At 38.3% G+C, this 20,474-nt stretch overlaps 1 protein-coding gene across 1 annotated transcript; it reads left to right on the plus strand.

Moving 5' to 3' along the window:
* The first annotated feature begins 29 nt into the window (after window positions 1-29).
* Window positions 30-19,332, plus strand: LOC140940472 (serine/threonine-protein kinase/endoribonuclease IRE1-like). The gene is made up of 25 exons (XM_073389447.1): window positions 30-199; window positions 299-407; window positions 2,036-2,072; window positions 2,482-2,551; window positions 3,047-3,119; window positions 4,338-4,472; window positions 5,089-5,131; window positions 5,870-5,925; window positions 6,346-6,405; window positions 7,052-7,241; window positions 7,969-8,050; window positions 8,881-9,312; window positions 9,546-9,645; window positions 9,938-10,019; window positions 10,748-10,820; window positions 10,915-10,971; window positions 11,918-11,977; window positions 12,432-12,531; window positions 13,398-13,591; window positions 14,755-14,899; window positions 15,710-15,767; window positions 16,767-16,836; window positions 17,708-17,831; window positions 18,046-18,113; window positions 18,518-19,332. The coding sequence occupies exons 1-25, from the start codon at window positions 119-121 to the stop codon at window positions 18,689-18,691; spliced, it is 2,673 nt and encodes an 890-aa protein (XP_073245548.1). The 5' UTR covers window positions 30-118; the 3' UTR covers window positions 18,692-19,332.
* Window positions 19,333-20,474: the final 1,142 nt, after the last annotated feature.

Consider the following 20,474-nt stretch of genomic DNA (forward strand, 5'->3'; position numbering starts at 1 on the left):
AATGCAAGGACGTCACTAGCTTCGAACGAAAGAAACACGGGTATTTACGTGAAAGAGTTGAGAGTTACATGGCTCGTGTTTATTTTAATCACGTTTTGTAATAACAAAGGAGAGGCAAATGAGTTGCTATGCCATGTTTAGGGTTTTAACTATTTCTCTAGCGTTTCTATGGCTGTTTCCAGTGGTATTCTCTGTCGAGGTAAACTTTTAAAATCGATAAGGACATGTTGTTCATTTCACTAATCAAGCAAGTAGCTTGAACAAACATGATCGTTTTCTTTCCTCTTTGATATTGCAGTCTCATACATTAAGTGTTCCAGAATCCTTTCTTTTTGTGTCTACCCTGGATGGTACGATGCATGCCGTCAAGAAACAGACAGGAGAAATTAAGTGGTCACTAAAAGAAGGTGAGAGAATAACTCGATAGTGGACGGAAGTCTTACTTCAGGAAGTTGCGAACCAACGTGCAGTTGCATAAGCCTTATCGTTTACTTTGTGCGGTTTCTAAAGAAAAGAACGATATTAAAAGTTGATAAAAGGACATTTTGTGAAGATCTTCAAGTAATTTTAGGAGATCGAGCTATTACTCGCTGACTTTTAATCAATTTTTCTTGTCGATGAATTATTATTTTAGTAGTGTTGAGATCTTATTTCATTTCCTCCCCATGAATGGAGCTACCGCATACTTTCCTGGTCTGTCGTGATCCCAGACAACCGTCTTTTTTCTCCTATCTTTCATCGGTAGGTTAGGTTCATATGACTATAAACCATAATAAAAAAATATATAATGGCTTTATTTGCCTTTGAGAGCCTTTACAAATTTTTAATGATTTTTTTATTAAGTCTGTATCAATGAACAAGTCTCGCTGAATGCTTTACTTTCTTTGAAATGCTGGAGATCTTTGAATGTCTTTACTTTGCAAGTTAAGTGATGCAATCAACATATTTATCAGGTGTCTTTTGTCTTGGTACATTTCCATAAATCATTTATTCCTGAATTTTTCTGTCTCCTGGAGTCAATAAGATAGATACCCTGCGAGCAGAGGCCCTTCGATCCTTCTAGATAAGTTGACTTATCTAAGAAGATCAAAGGGCCTCTGCTCACAGGGTATAAGATAGAAAGAGTAAGTGTTAAAAACCCGAAAGGTCCAAACTTAATGAAGTTTGTTAACCTTTAAAACAGCTGTATGTACATACAGATAATCTTGTTAAAATATGCATGAACTGTGGATTTTTAATATTTTGTGCACTATTTATATATGTTTTATATTATTTACATGAATTAGTATTGAATAATCGACCCTGCATTTTTCACAAGTCAGAACATAAGTAGATTAAGGTTGAAAATGTTGCACATTTGTAGAAAAAATGCTATAAATTTTAAATTATTTGATCTCCTATTTCCATGTCCTTGGACATGTAAGCCAAGGGAAAAATATCCATTCTTAGTAATAGGCCAGATCTATATTCTACTGTTGCATTGCATAAGAGATAAGAAAAATAATTTCTCCCCTGGTTATAGTCAAGTGTGAGTGCGTGTTGAGTGAATAGAACATAGCCTTAACCACAACCCATCACCATCATAAAATTGAATAAGAGATTTTTAAAAAGCTTTTGGGTCAAGTCAATCAAACTGTGCTGACTGACAATTTAATTAATTTTGTTGAAACCATGACAATCATACAAATTTCATTTAAATATGTTGCTTTTGATTGTCACATTACTATCAACAGTTCTGCACCTTGTTTGACAACAGAAACTCTAAGTGAAAAAGGCCAATAAGTACTTTTTTTGCTTCTGGAATTTTTTTGTGCCACTAACAACATTATTATTGATTTTTGAATAGTTATAGGAAAAGTTTGTTAAGTGTATATTTGTAAGAAATAAAAAAAGGGTGCTTTTAATTTATGGAGTTTTGATGGGTATTATTTCATTGTCAAGGTTGTTGCTCTCTGTCAATAAGAACAATATTTTTACGATAAATTGTATAGCATTTTTGGTAAAATCCCCCTCATAAATTATATCTTTGTCTCAGATGCTGTTATCCAGACACCAGTTTATCTTCGACCAGGGTAAGAACCATTGACTGCATTAAAAATTGTTTTCTTCTGTTTTTGTATTTCCTAGATATGTGCACAGTCCCTTTGTTTTTTAATCCTTGTTCATGATCATGACCAATTATTAGCCTAGGATTACTAAAAGTACTCTTCTCTAATGCATTAATTTATTCATTGGAGTATATCATATAGCATCTATGTTTTAAAGTTATTATTGAAAGACTTAAGCTAATCCTCTTAGCATTTGATCCAGAATTTGTTAACTTTAAAATGAAAATGGGCTTGTTGGCCTTTCATTGAAAGGCTTGAACTCTTTTCATAATAAACCAACTATTATTTTTCAGTAATTGACAATGTGCTAGTGATTATTATGTCGTAGATTTGCAAGAAGATGACCTAAATTATTTATTTTTATTTATCTCAGTGCAATATTTATTCCTGATCCCAAAGATGGCAGTCTGTATGCTTTTGGCAGTGCTCATGATGGACTCAAGGTAATGGTGGTATATATTTTCATTGTGTAGTTCCAGAAAATATCCATACTCTCCCCACGGAAGGGATTGGAAATTCCTGGGGGGTGGGGAGTTCTCAAAGGCCCAACAATAATTTAAGTAAATGTATGAAGCTTGACTGGAATTTCCAGAGAGGTGGAAGGTCTAAGGAAAAATCTCTTCCGTGGGGGAGGTATGGATAATTTTTGGAGCCACACATTACCATTATTAAGATTAAAGTATACAGCTCAGTTTTACCAAAAGCGTAGTGCGATCTCGGGCGAGATGACAGAGATGAGATAAGGAAAGTTCAGTGTTACAGAGCTTATCACGTGCAAGGGATAATTATGAAAATATTATTTTTTATTCAAAGTTAAAATAACTAAATCAGTCGTTCTCTTATCAATAGTAAAATCACCTCAATCAAAATCCATTCTAGTTAATTTTATTTTCCTCCATTAACATTTTATTAATTTCCATCTTTTTGCTCTATTTTAGAAGCTGCCATTTACAATACCTGAACTTGTGCGTGCATCTCCTTGTCGAAGCACAGACGGAGTTCTTTACACAGGTTATATGATAAATATGTCAAAATAATATTAATAATATGGAAGCATGTTAGAGAATCGTTGACTCACAATAAATTCAGATGTACAACTATGATGAATCACAATTACTTATTTGATGGAAGGGGGGGGGGAAGCTACTTCCCATATATTCTCTTAAATGAAAGCCAAACGATGTTCTCACAACTTGCAAAGTGATCAGCAAGGGCCTTCCCAGCGGATCTGTGTACTGATCATGCGCATTATGTCAAACACTGTAGTTCAATGGTCTTGAGAAGGAACAAAAACATGGCGGTCCAAGGTGGACAGTTTCTCGCCATTATATTTTGGAAATGCGCAAATTTGTTGATTTTATGTCACTTTACAGACATAGTGTGTTTTTGTCTTTTTCTGTTAAACAATAGTATTTCCCTCCACTCCGTATAGCTGATAAGAACTGCCAAAGAGGTGAGCTATCGAGCAGTGTTTTGCTACAAACCTTAGGAAAGTTAAAGTCGCTTTAAGGTACAGAGCTTTCAGTAGTAGTTGTGATTTGTTTATTAGGATCATTTTGAATGTTAACTTTGAATTCAAGGTGTTGACTGATTGTAATAAATGAACTGAAATGTTTATTCATTTATGATATGTCAAGCTGTAAGCTCACATTTATAAAGCTCTCGTGAATGTACTTAGTTCTGATAAATGTGGTGCTTTCTGTCCAGTATCAGTATCATGTTGTCCTCGCCTGGCAAAAACGATGTAACCTATGAATCAATTGAGCGCGTTGTTGTTGGTCAAGATCTAACATGGTTGCATTTTAGTTTCCCCTGCAATTTCAGTCGTGAAAGACAAATACGATATGCAAGAAAAACAAAGATGCACGATATTATTTTTTTCAATTTCTTAATCATTTCTGATTTCTGCTGCAGGTTCGCTTCTAGCTCCTCAAAATATTTACTGTGGGAAAAATACTTTAATTATCCACTGACCACCATGCAGGGTGACCACTTTGCAAGTTGTGAGAACATCGTTTCTTGGTCCCAGACCTTGTCTCTACCCCCCCCCCCCCCCGCCCCCCCTTGTTTGGTAGCAATTTCCTAAAGGCCAAACTTGTAACTTTAACCAGAAAGCATTAGTTTATTGACTGTCAGACAATCTGCTAGTACAGAAATCCGTTGATTTTTAGAAATTATTCTTTTACCAGTACACGTAGTGTTCATGTATGTCAATTTTTTTTACACCAGGTCGTAAAACAGATGTGTGGTATGCCATTGATTTGGACACTGGCATTAAACAGCAGACATTAAAACTGGATGGAACTGAAACTGTGTGTCCTATGATGTCTAACAAAAAGGCTCCAGTATTTCTTGGAAGAACAGGTATGTTCATCTCAGGGGTACAGGGGTGGCAGGCAACACTAGATGATCCCTGACAGGGAGGCATGTGATCAATCTCTTTCAAGTTATTTATCCACTGCAGTGATTTTGTTACAAACAGTTATGGTGAGTCCTGGGACTAGTCTTGTGAAAAATCATGAGTCCCAGTCCAGAACCAATTGAGTCCCACTTAAAAAACGAGTCCAAAATTGAAAATGCTTGGGCCTTGTGTAACCAGACCGATAATCTGAAGAAAGACTCCAAAATTCTGTATCACAGTATACTGAAATGAAAATATAGTCTTCTATTTTTAGGCACAACTAAGGCTAAAAGAAATATGCATCATTAAACAACAGCCATAATAACTGCCACAGAAATTACATGAACAGCCCAGATATTTTTACAAATACACATGTTCAGATTGATCAACAATCTTTACGTCCCATGGGATGCATGCCATTATTTTACGTCTTTCGGGATTTTTGTGTGTCAGAGACACAGGATGCGGGGTAACAAAATCACTGCCACTATTACCTGGCTGAGCTTCACTAGGATCTCGATGAAGAATTCTCTGTCTGAGCTTGCATCGTCATTTTCTCAATTTTCTTTAATTTTGCAGAGTATACTATTACCATGTATGACAGCAAGACTAGAGAAAAAAGGTACACATGTAGAGCATTGCTCATGAATGTTAAAGTGATAGAGAACCTCTCCTTACTGACGCCTCTGGCATTTAGACACCTCTCTACCGATATTGCAGAAAATTCTCTCTGTCCAAAAGATGTCAAACTCCATCCAATTCCCTGGGGGGGGGGGGGGGGAGAGGGGTACTCCCTATAATGGCCTATACAGGGAGGCTCACCCTAAAGGGGTACCTTTTTCAGGGTTCAGGTGTATTCTGATGAAAGGGTAGGGATTTCACTAGTTGAAGTACCATATACTTGAAAGGGCAGGGAAATCTGTCATTAAGGTCAGTAAACCAACCAAAAAGGGCCACAGTTAGCCTGTGCCACAGTAGGATTTTATGGCTGTGAAAAAGTCAAGAAAATTGTCTAGTTTGGTCATTCAATCATATTCAAAGACAGTGCATGTACAATAGTTAGAAGGGATGCAAAGTTCTAAACCAGGTAAATGAAAGGGATACCATTTCGTCAATAGAAGGTATACGAAAATTAGTACCTTTTCTGGGCAAAAATTGTATGGTATAAAAGCTAAGGGGCTGAGCCTTAGGGCGGAGCCTCTCCATATAAGACTTTGATGATGCACTCCCTTCCCCCCCCCCCCCCCCCCGCCTCGACAGTTATCTTGGTCCCATAGATACCAAATTTCAAGCAACAATTCTTATGCCTACTATATGGGAACCAGCTATTGTATGTAATTTGTTTCCTTTTGTGTTACAGATGGAATGCTACCTTTCATGACTATTCTTCTCATCTGGCCCAAGATTTAGATTATAGTATGTGTGCTCTGTATATGATACTGACTTTTAATGTTTAGGCAAAAAAAATTATTTCAGTTATTCATTTTGGTTTAAAATTTGTCAAATATTTTTTAATTAAAGGGTTAAGACAAAGGTTTTGTTTTTATGAGCCTCTGTTAGTGGTATTTTAGATTTGTTGAAGAACATGTAGTTAAAACCACGTACTGTATAAGAAATACCTTCCAACAGTTTTATCAACTGAGTTGATGAGGTAAAGGTGCCACTGTAAAGATATTCAAAAGATGTTATTTTGAGCTCTAGCCCTTTATCAGAGTGATCCATTCAAAGCCTCTGCTTTTTGTCATTCTCTCTGTATGTTGTTAAGAGGACAAAGGGTCTTGGTGATTAGGCTAGTGGAGTTCAATTTTTCTATGCAAAGCTTCTTTTTTTCCATAGGTCTTCACCACATGTGTTCAAGTTCTGATGGCTTTGTGGTTACCATGGATGCATTAACAGGTGAGTTTTAAAACATAGTAGACATCAGTTAGTTGAACATGTACAGAACTGTATGATTTAAATTATTTTTGCACTTGACTGCTATTTCTTAGCTAATTTTTTAAAAAACAACGAAACAACCGAAAAACAATTTCTTTACTAACAAAAGATAAAGTCTTACTGTATTGGATACCCTGCAAATAGCTACAGGCAACTATTCTGCTGCAATTAAGCAGTAAAATATGCTTCTGAATGCCAGACTACAAGTTTATTAGTCCCTCATTTTCCTCAGGGACAATAAGCAAGTGAAATATATAAATGTCTTTCTCAGTCAATGTGAACAGTAATATACATAATTATATGCTTTTGCCAGGGAAGTATTCAAAGGTTATGGTTGACTTTTGGATGATAAGAAGAGTAGTTTATCATATGTAAAACAGAAATAATGTCAAGTCACTCTTCTCAGTGATGATAAATTTTAATATTATTATTGCTGAAACCTTCCATAATTGTTATGGAAGGTTTCAGCAATAATAATATTAAAATTTATCATCACTGAGAAGAGTGACTTGACATAGCTTGGGTGAATGTTTTCTTCAACAATTATTATTGTTGTATGTTAGATTTAATGTTATTATCACCAACCTTTTTATATCTTGTCTGTCAGGTGACATTTTGTGGACCAGGAACTATGGGTCACCTGTAGTGGGAATCTACAGAATGGACAACGAAGCATTGTTAAAAGTCAAATTAAATCACATCGCAGGTGAAACCCTGAAGCATCTTATTGGTGCTAATACTTCTAGTGCATCACATGAAAACACATTCCTTGGTGACAGAGGAGAGATTGTGCTACAGTAAGTTTTATTGTTATTTGTCTCTTGAAAAACTGTCCAGTTGCGTTTTACTTACACTAGTTGCTATTCCTTTAGACATTTTCTGCACTATAATTTCCACTACCACCCCAATTATTACAGTCATAATCTGTTGATGAGAAACGCTTTTGGAGAACAGAAAATTAACTAAGTCATTCAATAAAATTATAAAAGTAGTGCTTCCCTCTCCTTTACTCAGCGGATTTACAGGATTGCTTGGGCGTGACTTCTTTGAAATCAACAATGAAGCAGAAACCAAAGAAACCCTCAAGCATTTCAACTTCTTTTTGTGACTGGACTGAACAATTTGTTGTTGGAACTAAATAATTAGAAGGAGGATGCATCACATAAGTCAGCGAAGTGGGGCAAGGGTTAACTTTTCCCACACCATCCCCCACTACACTCTTTCAGCCTAATGCCCACCTCGCTGATTAAACTTTCACCTCTCCTTAATCTTTCCCTGCATTGAATTCAAGCCTGGTAGCAACAGTATAAACACAGAAAACCCTGAGCAATGGCCTGCTGGAAAAACAAGCCAACAGTGCAGGCTATATTTAAATTACTTAAGACTTTGGTAATGCGGTTAACTCTACCCAATGTAATAATGAGCAAATTTTCATTACAGAACTGTAAGTCTTCAGAATGTTATGACACATGATGTTGATTTTGTTTTGTTTTGTGCTGTTTTTTTTCATCAATTTTCCACCAGGCCAACGCTGTACATAGGTGAACATGCCGGTGGATTGTATGCTTTACCATCACTAATAGAAGAAGGGTCTCCACTTGTTGAGGTAAACATACAACTCTTCTTAGCAAACAGCCCCAACATTTACTGATTTTTGGGCTGCTTTCATAGTGACACCATCATGGTACCATTACAGGGGCTAAAAATAATCTCTCTTTTTAGAAAAGGACCTAATAATAGGTCTGATCATGTCACCATTTCAGTCAGACAAAACAGAAATGTTGTAAGCAATGATGTTGACTGTGAGTTCCTTTAATACCATGTAAATCTTCAGCGTCAAAATAATATATAGTCTTTTGTATTTGATCTGTCCAGTCTTTATGTATAGCCACAGCTAGGATTTTTTTGTAGAATATTGGCAAAGTTTAGTTGGGCACTGCCTGATAACTGGCTGTCGAACTTTTGCAGTTCTTCCAGAGTTAAACCTCAGTTAATCAGGTTACTTCAAATTTGCCAGTTCGCTTAACTCTAAGTCTGTAGTGAAGGATGCAAGGTGATTTTCCGTTGGGTGTGTATCCCTTAGTTGCACCAATCAGAAAGGACAAATTTTAAAGTCATTGACCCTTAAGGTCGGTTATTTAAAGGAAGCCTAACTTAGGCTGCGATTTGAGAAATCTCTAGACTTCATAAGTGGTTATTTTGAAAAAAGTGTTTCTCTAGTCTAACCAATTTGTTTCCAAGAAAATGTTCACTCATTTGATGAAGGGTGTTATGATTAAAGAGTTGGGTAACATGAAAATGGCTTAGAACGGACTGTTTGTTATGCTGTGTGAAGTTTTAAACTAAGCTAATGTGCTTTTTAGCTTTTACCAGGTAATGGGCCTCATAGACAGGCATTATTTAGGCTCAAACGATATTCTGTTGTTATTTATATAGCCAAGAGTTTTGCTGATTGAAGGCCCAAAACCACCTGCTCCAACTTCCTCAAGCCACTCAAAAGATGCAGTGTCATCAAGAGAGGCATCAGTAAACAGTTCTCCTCCAGTGCGCCGCCCTGTTCAGCAGCCAAAGGTTCTAGAACCCAAAGCAGCGCTATTACTCGGCCATCATCAAGTCCCGCTTGTCGCTAGTCCTCAGTTGCACATCACACACATTCCAGACAAACTGATGCCATTGTACATGCATCATCATATGCAACCCACCATTAAAACGGTACCCAAGCGAATAGAGAAGGCAAACACTAAGGAAGAAGAACGGCGCCAGCAGCAGGAGATGTTCGAGATGATGAAGATTCACCAGCGGTTGTTGTATACGATTATCGCCACAATTGGGATCCCTGTGGTATTACTGGTGGTGTTTTACATTGAGGTATGTTTACACCTGTCTGTGTGAAAAGCGTGCGTGATCGACAGGGGTCACTCTTAAACGTTTTTTTTTTCTTCCTTCCCCCTTTCCTTTGAGCCTTTTGTACAACGTGGTCTTTTTCTTTTAATTTTCCTTTTTGGGTCATGTTTGCAGTTATCTCATACCTGAAGAGTTTTCAGACGTGACTAATTGAACGATTTCTTTATTTTTTTTTTATTCCTTATTCTTTCTTTCAGAGATCGACAAGACAGTATTCTGTACCATCTAGAAATTCATCTTATTCAGGCTCATCACAAAAGGTTGCTGATCAAAGTGAACAACCTGTTGATAACATGAGTAAGTGCATAAACAAACAAAAGAAAAGACTGGTAAGCATTGTGAATCCCTTGGATTTGAAGAATCCCCGATTTAAAGTGATTAATTTTTGAATTCCAGTGAATGCTTAAAAAGGCATTCGAAGCCAAATGCGAATTAAAAGAGTTTGTTGAAACTAGCGGGTAGGCAAAGCACTTTCGAGAGACCTCCTGCTAAGCAAAAAGGGTTCCCCAGTCCCGTCTTGAGTCATGCTTCTTTCATCCTTTTTCAGCTTCATTTGTTTTAACATGAGTAATATTTCGTTTGCCAACAGATAGTTTTGTGTCAGTGGGAAAGATCTCCTTTTCTTTAAAGGATGTCCTTGGCAGAGGTTGTGAAGGGACTGTTGTTTACAAGTAAGTTAATCCAACACTGGTAGCACGTTGCTGTTACTACAGGGACCACGCGGCGGGTGAGGGGATGGGTGCTGTTAGTGGAACAATTTTGCTGGGGTTGATTTTCTAGGGCTCCGTATAACATTGATAATGTTATGGGTACTGGGGCCGTGAATGTGATGGAGCTCAAATGCCTGATGAAGGGCGGACCGCTGATGCTTGTCTTTCTTAGCCAGATATATATAATGGTTTCGGTGGTCCCTGTACTCTATTTTTTATTTTAGTACAAGCGCTTGGACGGGTTTACGTTGGATTGGCGTTTCTGCAAACATCCGAAAACAAAACATACTTGCGCGCACTAGTGAGTCCATTTTGCGTTTGCTTGATTTGTCAAGGCTCACCAACGCGTCCAGTACAAGATAAAATGTTTGGATAGAACTTCCTAAAATTTTTGGAAGACAGATGTGGAGAACAAAGGGGTTGGTGTCTAAGAATCTACGTATTTCGTTAGTAGGTGAAGGAAGCAAAAAAGCCTATCAACTCCGTTTGTAAAACCAAATTTTTATGAAATTAGCAAACGGCTATTTTGGTTAAAGCTGAATGGATCGGTTTGATATAACCAAGAAAATGAGGTACAGAATACCAAGCTCTCACTTATTGTTTTTTCTGCAAGGATCGCCCGCACAATTGTTCAGATCGCGCATGTCTTATGAATGTACAGAAGAATTTAGACTATTATTATTTTTCAGGGGCAAATTTGATGGTCGTGATGCTGCAGTGAAGAGGATTTTACCAGACTGTTTCAGTTTTGCCGACAGAGAGGTGTGATGCTCTTGCTGATTGTGATTTTGACTTTTTCTTTCCTTGTGCTCCCTTGTTGGTAATTAAATTCTCAGTCTTTCTGTTTCATTTTTAGGTGGATCTTTTACGAGAATCCGATGCACATCCTAATGTCATACGGTATTTCTGCACGGTCAGTATTTAGAAGAGATATGGGCGTTTTCCAGTTAGCAAAAACTTTGAGAAACTTCCATGGAAATGTCCATCGAGTGAAGAACATGTTCCATGTGACACAAGTTCCATTTGCTTATACTCTTGTCACTAAAATTCAAAATGGTGGCACGGATATCGTCTGAATAGCCTGGAACTGGTGATTTTCTTGAGAAATGAAACTCTTAAATGGAACATGCATTTCTACCGAAAAGTTTCCAGCGGGAAAACAGGACTACCTTTTCAAAATCCCACCTATTCCCGGGAATTTTTCAGTGGAACGCACGGAAAACGCGTGAGCCAGATTCCGGAATTTCTTGGTAGCACACGCCGCAAACACATACAATCGGATGAACCAATCACTGAAAGCGAAATGTAGACTGAATATCCAGTGAAGTAACCAGAACTTGAAGTAAATGCAAGCAGCTGTCAACAAGCGCGGAAAACGATTGTGAGCGAGTTTTAGATGGTTTTTACTTCTGAGTGGTTGAAAAGTGGCGGGAGGTTTGATGGCTAATCACAAAACTGCAATGAAAAACCAATGTGATCGAAAAACTATTGCACATTCCGTGCGATAACTTCGATAACAGCTATTTTCGAACTGTCTTTAGTACCAGTCCATGGCTACCATCTCAAGGCTCAAACCATTATAATTCCTCTGTAAAAATTTATTCCAGACGATGTAATGCGACTTTTAACTTTCGATACGTTTTCAAAATGAGTTTTAAGTGTCAAGTTTCTTCTAAATTGTACACGGCAATTAAATGGCAAATTTTTCTTTCTTGGGAAAAGAGGAATTGCGTTTTTTCAACTTGCACCTGTACACTTATTTCCGCGTTTTTCGCGGCTTGGAGAGAGGTCTCAACTCATTTTAGCAGGATCTACTAGAGCGATATTTCCCCTGTGTGATAGTTTTCGTCTTATTTCAGGAAGAAGATCAGCAGTTTCGTTACATCGCCTTGGAGTTATGCGAGGCTACTCTTCAAGAGGTAACATTTTATTTAGATTGACATTGTATTTATTTTCTGTTTCTGCCTTTCTTAATTTTTCGGATATGAAAACAGAACTGTCCGTAAAATTAGCAACCACAATATAAAAACGTGTCCTAATCCACAGGGAATCCGACCGCTGTATTAGCTATATCATAGTCACAAAGTTAATCCGTCTTCGATCTGATCGAAATCCCTTCCAAAACGACTCATAGAGACTGAGGAAAGATATATACCTAATACAGCCTTCAGGTTCCCCTGCCCAATCCATCAAAGCATCCTGATTGTTTACATTTCTTCCCGGCTTAAATCCTCAGTTAAGAAATTGAGCTTAAAAACATAGTTCACGGAAGTTTCGGCAACCGGTGAAAAAAGTTGTAGAGTAATTTCGGAAGCGCCGGCTACTCACAGAAGATATTTATATTTATATATTATATGCTGCTTCTTTTGACAGTACACAGAAGATCCCACATTTGATCGTCATGGCCTAGCTCCAGTAGCTGTTCTAGAACAAGCCACCTCAGGACTTACCTATCTACATTCTCTTAACATTGGTGAGTAACGGATTTAGAGACTACATTCAAATCTTCCTTACAGTCATTGATCTATCTGTATGAGTTGTGTCCGGAGAGTGGGTGGATGGGGTAGTATATCAGTTGTGTCCGAAGGTTGGGTGGGTGGGGGAGGGTTCGCTTATAAAAGGGAAGGGAAGGTAAATCACAGTTTTTGGTCTTATTTAGGGAAGTATGGATATTTTCACTCATGAGCTAAAAATATAGAGAAAGAGAGAAAATCAAAACAGAAGCTGTCGAAGACAGCATTCGCCGTCGACTTCTTTAGCGCAATAAAGTTAGTGTAGCTCTTATTTGTTTGTTTACAATGGTCTTTTTTAATTATTTAGGGGTTCACTTAAGCCCGACTTACGCCCAGATTAGTTTTTAGGGGTTTAATTCTAATATTCCGACTAGTATTCCTGTCCTTTTTATATGAGATTCGTCTCTGGGTATGACATACACATCCTCTAGTCCCAACGACACCAAAAACCCTCTTGGAGACACCTTTTTAAAGCGGAAACTTGAGGGTTCTCCGTATTAAGAGAGCTTTGCCTACGTGTGGGAGCCTATTATTGCACTAAATTTTTCATTTCAAAAAGTCTTGGTTTTAAGTGCAGTTACGCTAGAAATTTTCGGGAGGATGAAAAATTATAATTTGGCTATCAGAATCTTTAGCTTAAAATTCCAGAAAGGTAATCGTGGTTCCCCTTTTTCCCCTGTTTGAAAATCAATCTTTGTCACGTTAGCGATAGCATTGCGAAATTGAGATCAGCCTCTTAGTTGAAGAAAACTTAAAGTCCTTGTAATACATGTAGGTTTCCTTTCCCGAGCCTTAGAAAAAAGAAAATTGTTTTTTTTTATTTCAGTCCATCGTGACATCAAACCTCATAATGTTCTGATTTCTAAACGAAGTGCAAGCGGTGAAGTGAAGGCCATGATATCAGACTTTGGACTCTGCAAGAAACTGGCGTATGGCAAAAACTCAGTCACGTGTCAAACAGGTGCTATTGGTACAGATGGCTGGATTGCGCCAGAAATGTTCAAACCCGAAAATAAAATGGTAAGAGACGGTGGTTTCCTGGACTTCGTCCGAGAACATTTGCTTATCATATACACCGGCCACGTGTTAATCTGGCCGTTGCAAATTACTTGAAGTTTAATTTATGTTAAAAGTTGCTGAACGCAAGTATTCATAAAACTTATCGGTCATATCACGACAAAGGTGTTTGAAGGGTTGAGCGGACACTTAAAAGTTGCGTGCAACGTGTTTTATTCGACGTGCAGGCAACAGGTTGCAAGTTTTCACGTAATAATTTCGCATCAGATATTTCCCCTCGAAACAAGATTAGGTAATCAGCAATGCGCAGCAAGTGAAATGAAAAGGGAGTCGAGTCAAACGGTAGAAGGAAAAAGTGATGAACTATCCGCGCTACGTGTGCTCCACCACGCGTATTAAGAATTAAAACGACAACAACAAAAGCAACTATTACTACTGCAAAAATTATGTCGAGGAACCAAACACAGTTCGAAGATACAGCTATACTAACCTTTGCACTAGTCAGTAAAGGTATTCTTCCCTCAGGCGAACATCCACAGCTGTTTTGTTGTCCCGCAGAAAACTTTTCAAGACATAAATGACGACATGAACACGTGCGGCTTTCCTCTAAATGCAATTTGATTGGCTGAAGAATTCTATTTCAATTTACGTCATTGCACGCAATGTTGCAAAAGAAATTAAGACATTTTGCCCTTCACCGAGCGCAGTGACGCACGTATATCCGGGCCTTAACGCATGTTAACAATCAGCACTCAGGAAAAAAAAAAAAAAAACGCATACCGTGCTAAGCTCGGGAAAACTGGTGTAAAACCGTTTGCGTGCAAATATGGCTCAAATCGATCAAGTCGTAGTTTTGTTGTAATAAGTTGCAACGGCTTTACGCAACACTTCGAAAGAAATGTAGTTATTACTGGGTACAAGACGAGCGTAGAAATTAAACCTAGTAGTTGCTATTAGCACCCAATTCTTATAGGCCCGCTTCAGACATCACATTTCACATTTGCCGAATCTAATACATATGAACGAGAACATTAGATTTTCCTTATTAACATTAATATATGCACATGTGAAATGCGACGTTTGAACCGAGCCTAAGTTCTCCTTATACAGTTAGTGTTTTACTTGTTCAATGACTCTTAGTTTTATCATTAAATTTTTCCCTTTAGAACCGTTCTGCAGACATCTTTTCTTCTGGCTGTGTGTTTTACTATGTATTAAGCGGTGGGCGTCACCCATTTGGAGATCAATACAGACGACAAGCTAATATATTAGCTGGAGAATACGAATTAGAAAAGATTATCAATTCAGAATGTAAGAGTTGTCTCATTTAGTTTGTATGATATTAGGGAGCTAAAGCAGCAACGATTTTGAGCGTTGCACGTCAACCGGAAGTGACCCTTTTTCTCTTTTGATATACTTTGACGCTACCAAGTTTGTATTGCTAAGTGTCTATACTCTTATAGAGACGATTTGCCCAAGAATTTGTTCAAATTCACGGCCGAAGAGTGCAAAAAGTCCACTTCCGGTTGACGTTCGTCGCTCAAAAACGTCGTTGCTTAAGCTTCCTATTAGTACAGCGGATAACAACCATTTTTGTGCCCCCAGGGAAGGGGAGAATAACAAGAAAAGGATTCCCCCTCCCTTTTCCCTTCTCCCCAACTCCTTTCGTCAAGCTGGCTGTATGGTAGCGTACATGTGATATTCGACGGATCGAATAATGCTTGCATTGATATATTTAAGGTGGCTCGACGGGCGTTCCTAGGGAGTATACCTCCCAAGTTTGAGCATTTACTACGTCGACATTAACAAATATATCGGGAAAAGATTATCACAGCCGTATTATATAAAAATGAAAATTTGTTATTATCCATATTTTATCGATATCGGAGTTACCATAGAAACGTAATGACAGCGTTACGTTTTAAACTTGCCTTTGTATTTCTCGGTACCAGGAGCTTTTCGGAAAACACCTCTCATTGGTTCTTGTTGGTTGCTTATTGGTTGTTATCGGTTAGTTTGTACCTCTTATTGGTTCTGCGGGTTGCCGTTGAATTTCAAGTACACAAACTGACAGTAAAACTTTATCGAAAAACTTACGCTTGACTTTCTTACTTTTCACAGTAATAACAGAATCAAAAGAACTTATAAGAATGATGTTAAATTCTGATCCTAAACAAAGGTAAGTTTAGAGAACACGTATTTTTTCACACGAAGTTCTCTCTAAGGTTACATGGGCCAACGATTACAGTTAAACCTCTCTACAACGGCCACCTTGGGGACAGAAAGAAAGTGGCCTTTGTAGAGAGGTTTAAACAAGAGTGATTTTACCGATTTTTTGTCCGCCGGAACGAAAAAAAGTGGCCTTTGTAGCCGAGAGGTGGCTGTTAGCGGAGGTTCGACTGTATCGGGGACACTCAACGTCAATTTTCGGAAAATACCTGTTCGGAAGACGATTTGAGATCTAGAATTTTCGGAACATTTGTTGTAAATTTCTTGCTTGCCTGCCGCTCCTAGGATTTTCGAACATCTAAAAAATGGTATAATTGCCCATTTTTAACGGATTTTTACCCTAAAAAGGTCACCTAGAATTTTCGGGAGCCTTGTTTCTTGCTGAAATTTTCGAAAAAGTAAGTTTTGATCCCTATAATTTTCAGATCACTAGACTCTCTGCTAGGAAATCCGAACAGATGAAAAATTTTTAGGGGATAAAAATATTCCTGTATCTACCCTTTAAATACTAAAATACGTTCAACAATGCTATGTTAAAGTGGTTTTGAACTATATTCTCGTTGGATGCCCCTGCTGTATGACATCACATAACTTTTCGTGTCGACACGAAAAGCCATTCAGTACCGTGAAGACATAGCTTTAGACGTGACTTTAATTCAGTTAATCAAACTGGCTTTGTCATTTATTAGTAGTCAAGGGTTTGATCGTACAACTGAGATTAGTGCTGGCTCTAGTAGACTCATCGAAAGTACATTCGCTTTTAACAAAGTTGTCGCTTACGCCTTGTTATAAATCTGGTTGGCTAATTAGGCATCGCAAAACTTTCGGATGTTTGTGCGAGATGTACACGATATAGGCACTCTTACTGGCTGTACTTAATGAGTTGGTAAACTTTTGGCATGATTTTATTTTGGAAATGATAAACTACTGTATTTCATTTCCTCTACAGACCCTCCGCAAAAGCAATCCTTAAACATCCATTCTTCTGGAATAGAGAGAAGCAGCTAGCATTTTTTCAGGTAAGTTTTAAAACTACATTCCACGTTTTTCTACCCTGGGTACCAGAGGTGTTTTCTCGCGTGCGACGAGGAGCTTCGTCGGCCACAGGCCGACACGTTTTCGGCCTTCGGCCGAGCGGCGAAGCCGAAATCGGAAACCGCGCATGAAAAGCCTCTGGCGCCCAGGGCAACGTTTTTCGAAATCTTGTTCTGAGGGTCCCCCAGCGTTATACACTGAACAATCTTTGCGAACTAGGTCCCGTTTTTTGTCATATTGTTTGTTCTAAAGACGGCTCTTGCTTTTTTGTGTCATGTGACTCGCAATTTTGTCCGTAGTTATATCAAATCCTTCATTCGAGTACTTTGAACAGTAACCCTTATATTGTATAGCTCATTAGAGGTCTTTCTCGTTCAATAGACAGGAATACAGGACAGAGTGAGCCTCAAAGTCCAATTATTGTGCTCACAACTGTATCCGTATCTACTGAGTTACTCCTAGCCTAGTTCAAAGAGAATATAGTTTTGACGCCGGTAATTGGAAAGTTATTTTTTGCTTTACTGCAGTTCTTGTTTCTTGGTTCTCAACCCAATAAGAGGGATTGTGTTCTCGTGGAACTAAGTAAAAAAGCGCCGATAAAAGGGATGCTAGTCAAGCCTGTCCTCAGAAGCTTTTCTTTTCTTTCTTTCTTTCTTTCTTTCTTTCTTTTTTACCGATGATTCGACAGCGCGAGAGCGAAGCTGTCAATAAATCTCGGTTTTTAATTTTTATACTCGCTGGTCGATCTCTAAAGAGAACAGAGGGCCTGTGAAGAGGCTAACGCTACTATGTAAGTCTGGAAAAAAGTCCGGCTACCGCTATTGCAATAAACTGCAGTTATCGTTATGTTTGTAGGACGTGAGTGATCGTATTGAAAAGGAACCAGAAGACTCTGCACTGCTTCAGTCATTACAGAAAGATTCCATCCCAGTGGTCAGAGGGGACTGGAAAGTACACTTGAGCAGCGAATTACAAGAAGGTGAGTCCTTGGAAGGCTGGGAACTAGTGTTCCTCGGGGCCGTAAATTAGCGTTTTTAAACTTAAAAGTACTGAATGTTGTGCTGTCTTCGTGACAGAATTGCCAAGTCCAAATGCAAATATGACATGGTACAGTAGACTCTCGAGTTAAGGTGGATTACATGATCATGGTTGAGTTCTGATACCAAATAACGCCATCGTTTTCGTATTTGCAGATCTTCGAAGATTTAGGACGTATAAAGGTTCTCATGTCAGGGATCTTCTGCGGGCTATGAGGAACAAGGTAACGTTCATATAAAAAAGTATAATCACCCTGTGTGTTTTCAACGCCTTTTCTTTTTTCGGCTAAATTATTTTATATTTTAAATGTAAAAAAATCCCCATTTTATCGTACTTTCCAAAATGTACTAGCCTGCGAAACAGCCCGTCTGTCCTCGATCCTCGCTGCCGCCAGGGACGTTTCGCAGGAGAAACGCGTCTCTCCTTCGAAACTTATCCGGCGGCAAGCGACGAGGAGAGACGGCTGTTTTCGCGGGCTAAAAATAAACTAGGTTGTACTCATATCAAGACTCAACAAATATTTTTTGGACTAAGAAGCCGCAATGATTATTTCGCCAACTTTGATAGTTCTCGATAGAACGATATTAATACTGCTAATTCCTCGTTTTGTCGTTGTGTTTTTGATAGAAACATCACTACCGCGAGCTTCCAGATCACGTGAAGGCCTCCCTCGGTCCAGTCCCTGACGGTTACATGCGTTACTTCAGCAGCCGATTTCCTCGACTTCTTATACACACTTACAACGCAATGGTCGCGTGTAAAAACGAACCAGTTCTACAAACATATTATTTTCAATCCTGAATTGATATTCCACGAGCAATAGATGTGGACGAGTTTTCTTCTCCTTTCCTCGTGTTGAGTGGAAAAATAACCAATAAAATTCCTCGTTAGAGATCGTAAGACAAGTCGAGTATACACGCGCGTTCATCCGACGCGCGCTGGTTCAGTACAAAGTTAGAGAGCTTTAGAGGCTACGACACAGCAAGGTAGTCTGTCCGTTGTACATTGAAGAGTGGTTACAACGCCATCAACAATACAAAATTCTCTTAACTTAATTCCAGATACGAGTTTCGAAACTTAATTTTAATCATACCCTCCATGTATTCTTTACAACTGTAAACAGTTGTAAAGATTGTTTAGAATGCGCGATTAAGTTTGTACATATTTTTATGTCAATCCATTCGTTATAATATTGTAACAACCTAAAGCGCAAATGGCTGGATGTAAGTGTATAAAAATAAGACAATTTAGGTTATTTATTCAGTGTCCAGGATTGTATAATATTTGATATAAATTTGTATTTAGATTGGCTAAAAAATATAATGAAACATAAATGTTTTGTAGGTTTAGTAGTTAAAATTAAATATCATAAACAGATCTTTAGATCTGAGAGAATTGTTCAAAAAACCGAGTGTTTTTAATAAAAGTGTATAGATGAATTATGTCGTTAGAAGCCTTTCTTGTTCACGATGCAGTTTTAGGGAATAAATGTGGTGGGGGGGGGGGGGGGGGGGGGCTGTTTCTCGAAAGTCCCAGAAAGCTGTTTATGTTTGCCGTGTTTGCTTAAAATTTCAATAATTTTGAAACTATCAGTTACCATAGCAAAATTGAGTGGTTTGTGAGCGAGGAACTGTGGAACTATTCAAAAGGTTTTCATTTAAAAGTTTACTTTAGGGACCGAAAAGTTACCGTGTCTTGCGCGAGAAACGGGCCCTAATTACGAGTTGGCCCTGACCGCGAAATAAAAGCAGTGAAGACTTTTTTTAAGGGTTGCCTCGATTTGTTAAAGTTTATTCTCACATTCCAGGGAGAAGAAGACCTGTGTACAACTCTACCTTTTATTTATTTTTAAATTTTCGGCACCTTTTTGCCGGCTTACTTTTGGTCAAGGCTAACCCTGTATCATTGCGCCTTCAGTGTTTGTATTTAACCAGGAGGGAGTCATAAACTCGTCAGCGCGGCTGTCCGATGTGTCGGGCCATCGTGACGTCACATGAACGTGAGGCGTGCGACGAGCAGAATTTTCGAAAATGGCGGTGTTATTGTTTTTTATGTGAACACTTTGAGCTTATTTTTTCCCGTGAATGAAGCAGCAATGTGGTTTCCCTTTTCATCGAGGATACCATTACCTCATATTCCAACGGAAAAGGTAAGTGTATTTTGATTGCTACGTGAAAATTCGGCAAAAAAGGTTGCTGAAGCGTTTTGGTGAGTCTCCAAGTTAGGAAAATTATGTGAGTGCGGTGAGGAATTTTGCTCGACAAAAACTCGTTTTTCTCTGGATAAAAAGCATGAGAAGACTTGTAGCTTCGCTCCAAAGTAGTTTATATCTCACAGAATCCATATAGCTTATGATAAATGTCAGGTAATAAGCCACAAAAATGATCAGTGTAGTTATTCGAATCAATTTCCTCCGTTATAATTTTGCAATCTTGTTGAAGTGAGGTTGGTTACGAAAATTTGTTATAAATGAGCTGTTTTGTCGTTATTTCGGTTCTTCAGTAAGACGTATATAAGTATACTGAGAGTTGTTAAGATTACTATGACCTCTTAAAATCTCGTAAAAGCCCGATCGTGGAGAAGT

The sequence above is a fragment of the Porites lutea genome, chromosome 6 (genome assembly GCF_958299795.1).
Source record: "Porites lutea chromosome 6, jaPorLute2.1, whole genome shotgun sequence".
In the NCBI taxonomy this organism is placed as follows: domain Eukaryota; kingdom Metazoa; phylum Cnidaria; class Anthozoa; order Scleractinia; family Poritidae; genus Porites; species Porites lutea.

What these genes read in the sequence shown, in the direction of transcription:
- LOC140940472 (XM_073389447.1), top strand. Translation starts at nt 119, where the DNA reads ATGAGTTGCTATGCCATGTTTAGGGTTTTAACTATTTCTCTAGCGTTT. An exon ending in TCTACATTCTCTTAACATTG is followed by an intron (nt 12,532 to 13,397) that starts GTGAGTAACGGA and finishes TTTTTATTTCAG; the next exon opens with TCCATCGTGACATCAAACCT. An exon ending in TGCGGGCTATGAGGAACAAG is followed by an intron (nt 18,114 to 18,517) that starts GTAACGTTCATA and finishes TGTTTTTGATAG; the next exon opens with AAACATCACTACCGCGAGCT.